At 34.9% G+C, this 8,505-nt stretch overlaps 2 protein-coding genes across 2 annotated transcripts; both read right to left on the bottom strand.

Moving 5' to 3' along the window:
* Positions 1-2,413: 2,413 nt before the first annotated feature.
* Positions 2,414-4,885, bottom strand: LOC134251185 (ficolin-1-like). Its single transcript, XM_062733567.1, has 4 exons — positions 4,707-4,885; positions 4,502-4,598; positions 4,213-4,380; positions 2,414-2,707 (listed from the first exon to the last, which is right to left on the bottom strand). Exons 1-4 carry the CDS (start codon positions 4,731-4,733, stop codon positions 2,442-2,444), a joined length of 558 nt encoding a protein of 185 aa, XP_062589551.1. The 5' UTR covers positions 4,734-4,885; the 3' UTR covers positions 2,414-2,441.
* A 7-nt stretch (positions 4,886-4,892) lies between these two features.
* On the bottom strand, positions 4,893-8,426 carry LOC134251187 (uncharacterized). Its single transcript, XM_062733568.1, has 8 exons — positions 8,339-8,426; positions 8,174-8,245; positions 7,686-7,806; positions 7,121-7,215; positions 5,463-5,531; positions 5,215-5,308; positions 4,941-4,965; positions 4,893-4,905 (listed from the first exon to the last, which is right to left on the bottom strand). The coding sequence occupies exons 3-8, from the start codon at positions 7,804-7,806 to the stop codon at positions 4,893-4,895; spliced, it is 417 nt and encodes a 138-aa protein (XP_062589552.1). The 5' UTR covers positions 8,174-8,245; positions 8,339-8,426.
* Positions 8,427-8,505: the final 79 nt, after the last annotated feature.

Below are 8,505 nucleotides of genomic sequence, written 5' to 3'. Positions count from 1 at the left end.
ATTGTTCAAGGGGCATACCTCTATCCAAAATGGCTAAATTTCAGTATAATATCATAATATGTGCAATCTCTGCACAGATAGTGAACGAAAACTGCATATAATTGGAATTTTTCTAATACCAAGGGACATAACTCTGTCCAAAACGATTCGATCGAACCAAAAACAGAACTTGACCTAGATATTCTTATGATAAATCTGTATACTAAATTTCGTTTCAATGTGTGCAATCTCTGCTAAGAAAATGAAAGGAAACTGGTTAGGGACAAACCGACCTAAAGACAGTCAGCAGCAAAGAAATATGCCGTCCGTTCTTTGAAGGGGGATAATTGAAATATGCATACGGTAATTAGCTTGTCACCTGCACCGGTAAAACACTTGCTATCGCCTGTGGCGGTGTATGCAGTAATTAGTGACCATTCACCTGGTTCTCAACTATTGTGGACTTTTATTAATGGATGGCTTCAAAGTTTTTTCAGTGAACATCGTTACAGTATAATGGTCTTTTATCTTTGAATCATTATTTATTACTAAACATAAATTTCATTTTTTGAAGTAAAACATAAACTCGCAAGATATCCAGCTTTTAATGTAATTTCTTGACAAGGAAAAGGATGATACGAAATTGACACCCTTCCCCCTCATTAATGTCCCAGAGATGCTCTTTGTTGTTATCGTTTTATTTACTAGTATTTAGAATGTACAAAATATAAACAATTGTTATAATCAAAGAAAACAAGACTGCATGAAAACATTTAATTCTTTATTTATCATTCAATATATATTACTTTGAGAAGTTGAAAGTCTATAGTCTTGATATTTAATCTACAAATCAGTGTAAATAGCCATTTCATGCCAGTAACGACACAAAGCCAGTAAAATCTCTGATTGAACCAAATTGAAGATCCTTTCACTTTCCAGTTTGAAGCTATGACGTCTCGATTTCCCGGAATTATAATTTCCGTGGTCATTTCGTGATTACACCACTTCCTTTGAGATGTGACCCGATGGTAGAAGTCAAGTTTCTGTTTATTGAAACTGTCCTTTGTTTTCTGGTCTCCTAACAACACTAAATGGTTAACTTTCACTCTCACCAAACTTTCCGGAGGTAAAGCTAGATCATTAAGTCCACTGGATTGGTCAACACAACGTTTGAAAATAAATGTCTCGGACTCCTCGTAATCAACAACCTTCACTACGTCTGGGTCTATCTCCGGATTGTGAAGGTGAACAGCAGAAAGGATGCTGTTTTTATGCTCATAATGCCAACAACGGACTGTAAATTTGATGACTGGCTCCCTGTATGTTAGGCTGGTAAGTATTTCCAATGCTGTTGGTTCGTTCGAATAATTTTCCACTAAGTATCTATCACTGGATACAAAGTGTTCTAAGACCAAATGAAAAACTGAGTAAATAATCCCTGTTATTGAAAACATCAGATTCAGTATCCCAATTCCATAGTTAATTCCATACTCGGTGATTGACGTTGAAGAGGTCGGGATAGCTTGAGATATTAAATCAATCCCAGCTACGAAGACGTAAATCCAAATGAACAAGAACACGGTGCTTTTGATGGATATAATGTTAAATAACAGTCTATATGTTTCCCTCTTTTCTGTAGCTGCTTTATTGTTTTCCAGTTCTTCACTAAACTCACCTGTTGGCACAGTATCGTTGTTTTCCTCGTTATTCATCTTTAGTTGATGCCTCCTCAATACAATTTTCAAAACAACATATGGAAGCATTACTTGGCTGCTAATAGCCATAACAAGTGCAAATAGTATCGTAATGAGTGTCCCTACATTCATTTTAGCTGAGGGTTTTATAGGAAAAATATAACGCATACGTTCTTGAAACTTATTACATGCATACAGTGCCTATGAATGACATTACTCGTAAGAACAGAAAACGAATCTTCATTTTAAAGATAAAAATTTGTTAAATCTTCATATCAGTCAATGAATGTTTTTTAAACTTAATTTTGAAATATTTCTGTTTAAAGAAACAACACTGTGTTTTCGCCAATAAAGGGCTTTGGTGCACACCTTTATCATGATAAACATTCTGTAGAGGGTCTGTCTATTTATCGAGAACAGATTGTTTTGTGGACGCCCTTTCCCTTTATATTATTCACTTTACCTAGCCATCAGATACAGGACTTTTAAACGCCTTTTGATCAAATGTTTATATATGAAATAAAAACAAAGACTTGAACAAAACTACACAATTAACGTTAATGTAGAGGTGTTTTGCAAGATTACAGAAAAGATAGCATTTATTATTTTGTTGTGCATAAAGTCAAGACGATTTACTGAAATTTAGTTTAAAGGTAAAACATTTCAGTATTTAATGTAAAAATATATATACACCAATACTAGATAAATAAAATTACTAAATACCATCAAATAATTATACACAAAAAATAATCTTTTGAAAAGGTGTTGCTACAGTGTTATATGACGTCTGTTAAATGACATTTCACTGGCCAGGAAGGTGTCTCCTTGCATAATCCGCCCGTGCCATGGATTCCACCACGACACGTTCCCATACAGCCCGTTCAGGAAGGCTAGGTCACACGCCGCGAACCACCAACCGCCGTGTAGCCGCGCGGTACAGTTGTGGTTGTCGTTATAGGGAGGATCCGATGTGTAGAATATCTTACCACTAAGGTTAGCCTGTGGTAGGCCTAAATTGTCCATCATCATATCCCCTATTTCAATGAGGAAAACAACAACATCAGAGTTTATACTGTAATTATGGAATATATGATCGTGTTCGCTCATACAAGAAAATATACATGTATGTGAACTCCATAAAGCAATGCAATTAAGAAATGAATTTAATTCAAACCAGAAGTCTCTGTCGAGACTGTAGCTCTACTGGTTTATACTTAAAACAAAGGAAGAGAAAAGTAGCAGTTGGGACTTGAGACTTTAAATCAGCAATAAATAGAAAAATGATCCTTGCCACTCATCAAAATAAAAACCAATGCACAGAATTATGTATCTTAGTGTAGTCTACTTGTGTGCCAAGTTACAATGAAATTGGACCAAAACTGTAGGAGGAGTAGCATTTTGAAAGAATTTCACAGAAATTTCTATTTTTAGTAACCACGGCAACACCGTTCATCGAAATCAAAAACCGATGCACAGAATTATGTATCTTAGTGTAGTCTACTTGTGTGCCAAGTTATATTGAAATCGGACAAAATCTGTAGGAGGAGTAGCATTTTGAAAGAATTTCACAGAAATTTCTATTTTTAGTAACCACGGCAACACCGTTCATCGAAATCAAAAACCGATGCACAGAATTATGTATTCTAGTGTAGTCTACTTGTGTGCCAAGTAGTATTGAAATTGGACCAAAACTGTAGGAGGAGTAGCATTTTGAAAGAATTTCAAAGAAATTTCTATTTTTAGTAACCACGGCAACACCGTTCATCGAAATCAAAAACCGTTGCACAGAATTATGTATCTTAGTGTAGTCTACTTTTGTGCCAAGTTATATTGAAATCAGACCAAAACTGTAGGAGGAGTAGCATTTTGATAGAATTTCACAGAAATTTCTATTTTTAGTAACCACGGCAACACCGTTCATCAAAATCAAAAACCGATGCAAAAAATTATGTATCTTAGTGTAGTCTACTTGTGTGCCAAGTTATATTGAAATCGGACCAAAACTGTAGGAGGAGTAGCATTTTGAAAAATTGTTTACAGACAGACAGACAGACAGACAGACGGACGGACGACGGACGAATCTATTCTTCTGGTCTCTGAAAAAAAAATTAAATTCATTTCTTATATTTACATTATTTTTCTGATGACTTGCCATAAATTTACGCCGTTCAACTTTCATTTTTAAAACAAAACAGTGTGCACTATATTTTTGATTTTTTGACGTCAAGAGTGGTATTATGACGTAACAATGGAGATATTCATGTTTATTCGTGATACATACCTAATGTAGTTCATGAGAAAATATACTGCATTTTTTTTTTGTAAAGAATCATAGGGGAAATTTATTGGAAATGTAAATATATTATAATATCTAGTCTTTAAATGAACTTCTCCAGTACATCGTATACATTACATTTATGCAGTTCCTAATTCTTATGAATATAAAACCAGTACATATCTGGATAAAGAGACAAAAATGCATTTACCAAATTGTTGATATGCATATCCCGGGCCACCTTAAGATTAAATTCTCCTTTACCTGCGGTTCCATTAGCTGGACCACCTAGTGTAAGTCTGTAACGAGTTGACTTGTCATCCACAGCAAAAGATCCATAATCTTCGTACCAAGAGTGTCCCTCCGTAGAGTTAATAATAATGTGGAGTCTAGTGTTATTTCTTTTGGTCAAGGTATGTAAAATCTCGTTGCCTACAGTTAATTGATAATGATAAAATCTGTCGATTTTCTAAACAGACATCGATATCTCTCCGTTATTTTAAAATGTGTGTATCAGAGTGAATATCATACATGTCAAACGTGTTCAGCATACCTAGCCAGTATTCAGACCGAGCACTTCCAAAACCGTTTTGGTATTCTGCCCATGTTCTGTTAAAGGAAACTGAGCCATCGAAACGTTTTTGAAACACCTGTGAATTAAGTAATGTAAAAAATATAGACGACAGTTTTATACAGGTCAATCCGAAGAAGAATGAGGACAGTTACATGTATAAGGCTGCAGGTTGAAAATCGCTCACCGTCCATCCTCCGGGAGGGATCTCCATGTTACAGAACACCTCCAAAGGACGCGACGGGTCCCTCCAGGGGAAGATAATGTACACACCTGACTCTGTCCACCCACTCTGATACACGTCCCAGCAATCAAACGGGGCGGTTCCTGGAAGGAATGCGTCATCGTCCAAAACATAGTGTTTACATTTTTGTCAAATTGGAATACTGCATGAATTTCCCGCTTACCTGTCGTGGGAGACGTGCTGATCTGAATTCCGTCTCCACCTGCAAATATTTTGAATATATAATTTTTTTTAAAGAAATTTAGATTTAAAATAATCAATTTTTTTCGTTCATTAAAACAAATTTTTATTTCCGAATTTCAGTAAGCTAAAGGTCAATAAAGTGGAAAATTCACATTCCCAAATGTACATCAGTTGAAAACTTTACACATTACTTGAATACTAAAACACCTTTCATATATTTAAAAAAATACGCATTTCAAAACAGTTCGTATTAATATAATTAACATACATTTATTGTTACAGAGATCTGTTGAGCAGCAGTGGTTACATACACTTTTCTCGGATCTCTTTCCAAAGATTGAACCACTTCCAATGTTACATTCCTTATCAAAATAGCATTAATTCAGTAGTTAATTAATATGGTAAATAAATTCTTAGATTATTTTAATGTACATCAAGAAAAAGAGTCCTTACTTTTATAATCTTTCCGAATTAACAGATCATTATGATCATTAAAAAACATTGTCTGAGACTTACATGTTTATTAATACAGCTTGTTGTATAAAAAGTATCGCCAAACTCGTTATTTTCTTGAATATGACAGACCTGTCAAAATCAAATGTTGTACATCAAGCAAAGTAAGTTTTTATATACATGTATCTTTTTTCATTTAAAAACTTTTACTTTTTGGATTTTACAATTTAGCTTGGTTTTTGGATGCAATCTTTAGTCATCTGCATGGAATAAATATATAAATTATGAAATCTAACATGTTTGCGTAAAAAAATAATCTTTGCTTTAAATAAAGAAATGTTGAAGAGAGAAAATGAAACGCATAAAGCACACCTGTAAGGTAGAATCTATGTACACAATAAACGTCCTGTTCATCATGTATTCCTTAGTGCGGAGCCTTCATGTATATTCGGTATTTACAGCTATTGAGAAGTTCTGGTGGATCCGTAGTTGATAAAACAATGGTTATTGCTGGCGCAAAAGATACTGAGTTAAAAAAAAGATCACTGATGGTAAAAACATGGTGGACAGATAAATTAGATTCTTGGGTTTTTTTAAAAAGAAGAATAAGCTTTGTCAGGTGAATGAACAGAAAAGCAGCGAGATATCTATTCGATTTCGACAGACAACCCCTGGAATTTGTTCAAATTGTAGAGAACATGAGGACAAAAGATAATTTCCCTTCCGAGTATTCTATTAAATTTGATCGGATTAACTTGTCAATTAGATCGTGTTTTAAGTGGTCATTTGATAATTGTACCCCTTGAGGTACCAAACAAAATAATGTATTCTAAGAGAAATCGAATATCTTTTAATCTGGTCTTTGATACCAACGTTTTTAGCGTGATAAATGCAAATAGAAGTGAAATGTGATGTCATACAACGATTGGTAAAAACACATCAATTTGAGAAATCGAAAACATTCTTGTTAAGATTTTTAATTACCAAGTACCTTATTTTTAAGACCCGAGGATCGGAGGACCTTAAATAGTTGGGTGCATTGTCTTCAATCTGAAGATATTAACCATATTCGGGGAAATGTGCGAAACCGTCCAAAAGTTCTCCTCTTAGACGTCTTGGTTTGTAACACTGCATTGATGTTTCCTTTTCTAACACACCGCTTTAGATACATCCAAGTATCATCTCTGCATGTTTGGCTTGAGAAGTTCTCTCCAAGATAAGGCCTGGCCTCCATCTTTTGTCTTTCTTATCCACATCGTAATCTTTTCATCATGTAACTGATCCCCTGGTAAAGCCCTATTCTAATCCTGACCCCAGGGGTATGGATTGAATTCACATATTTAAATCTACACTGTTTAAAAACCCATTATATTTAAGTTCCACTTTATGGCACAGTGGTTTGTGAAAAGAAAATTGTTGAAGTTGCCAGAAAATTTCACAAATTCAAATTATCAGCCCTTGAGAGACTAGTATCTTTCTTTGAAGAAATGAAAAATGTCGAGATAACGAACAGTATTCGAGATCAGAAGTCCATTCAACCTACGTTGCTTTGGGGGAAAGATTGTCAGAAATTGGTCCACTACCTGGTTTTGGAGAAATCAAAACCGAAAACACGCTTACAGACGACACACGGTAGAGGAACGACGAACATTCTTGAGCTTTCGAATCAGGTGAGCTAAAACCTCAATCTTTTGAGAGAGAAACCGTGAAACAGTTCTTACCTGATCAGGAGCGCATACAACTGCTCTGTGACACAGCGTAGGGTCGGAAATCTGTCCACAGTTAAAGCATAGGGGACCTCGTATGGCAGGATAATCTGGGGATGTATACATCAACAAAGGCAATATAAATCTATTTTAAGAATAACATTAAAAAATATTACATAAATATTGCATGTAGTTGAGTGTAACATTGAAAATTTTCACCCCAAGAAAACCATTGTCAATCGAGCCGCAGCCGAGGTTGACAATGGTTTTCGAGGGGTGAAAATTTTCAATGTTACACTCAACTACATGCAATATTTATTATATTATACTGAATGTTTTATACAAATACATATAACAGTGAACCGCAAGCGCATAACTTCTGCGCAGTCGCTTTTTTTGGAATATCACCCGTCGTCAAGCAGTGTTGACTGTTGCTACGCTGGAGGGCGTGGCTTGATTATTCAGGAAGTAATAGTGTTTTTTAGCAAAAGTTTCTCGACCAATCAGATTCAACTAATTTACATGAAAGTATAATATGTATTCTTGTTTGAATTGCATGAAATTAGCAGTAACATCATACCCTGTGATCCGCAACCATGGCTGTTACACGCATCCGTCTGGCAACATTCAACGCAATCTGAATTGTTCGTGACAGACAGAGGGTCGCCGGCCGGTGTCGTGCTAATATTGTCTGGACACATCTACAGAATACCTACATTTATGATTCTGTTTCATCTGAATAATATTTTAATGAATACCTTTTTTAATTTTTTCGGGGTCCCATATGGCAATTAGATTAAAATCGGACAAAGCCACTTGATTGTACTTGATTGTTTTAGCGTAGAAGGCCTATTTAAAAATACTCTAAAGATCTACTCTTTTCATTCACTGGACATCCTAAGAAATCAGTTTAAATTCTTAACTTAAAAAAGCAAAAAATATCTGGAACAACATCTGGTAATTGGCATATAGTGTTTTCCTAATTATTTTATAACTTTAATAACTTGATTTTAATCTTTAATTTTAGAAATATCTTTCCATTTAGGTTGCATTGTGAATGCTACTCACTGATTGATGGGTACAGCTGCTGTCGTAAACTGTCACTCCGTTTATTGTGGTGTACTTTCGGGTGAAACAAGTCTAAAACAAAAATTCAGACAATTGTATACTTAGTGTGGTATTCATGATACAGAGTTGTCGAAAATATTATAATTCATAGAATGGAAATCTCACTTCTCCGACATCACACTTCTGAATCTGATGACAGTGTCTGGGAGATACGCTCTCCGTACAAGAAAGACAGTACAGGCTATCTGAAACGAAAGTATATAACACATAGAGAAATGTAATTTGTCAAAGATATTCTTTTTAAAATAAAAGGTATCCTAGTTGTCTTTATC

The sequence above is a fragment of the Saccostrea cucullata genome, unplaced genomic scaffold, assembly GCF_032062105.1.
Source record: "Saccostrea cucullata isolate Sc308-1 unplaced genomic scaffold, CSIRO_AGI_Scuc_v1 ctg20090, whole genome shotgun sequence".
NCBI lineage: Eukaryota > Metazoa > Mollusca > Bivalvia > Ostreida > Ostreidae > Saccostrea > Saccostrea cuccullata.
The sequence above is the reverse complement of the archived record's forward strand: the minus strand, read 5'-3'. Positions and strand labels throughout refer to the sequence as shown.

Coding starts and splice junctions, on each gene's coding strand:
- LOC134251185 (XM_062733567.1), bottom strand. CDS start 4,733: ATGGAGATCCCTCCCGGAGGATGGACG. Junction 4,599..4,706: donor TCCCTCCCGGAGGATGGACG/GTGAGCGATTTT, acceptor CTTAATTCACAG/GTGTTTCAAAAACGTTTCGA. Junction 2,708..4,212: donor TCCAGCTAATGGAACCGCAG/GTAAAGGAGAAT, acceptor TCATTGAAATAG/GGGATATGATGATGGACAAT.
- LOC134251187 (XM_062733568.1), bottom strand. CDS start 7,806: ATGTGTCCAGACAATATTAGCACGACACCGGCCGGCGACCCTCTGTCT. Junction 5,309..5,462: donor CAAGCTGTATTAATAAACAT/GTAAGTCTCAGA, acceptor TATTTTGATAAG/GAATGTAACATTGGAAGTGG. Junction 4,966..5,214: donor AGATCTCTGTAACAATAAAT/GTATGTTAATTA, acceptor AAATATTTGCAG/GTGGAGACGGAATTCAGATC.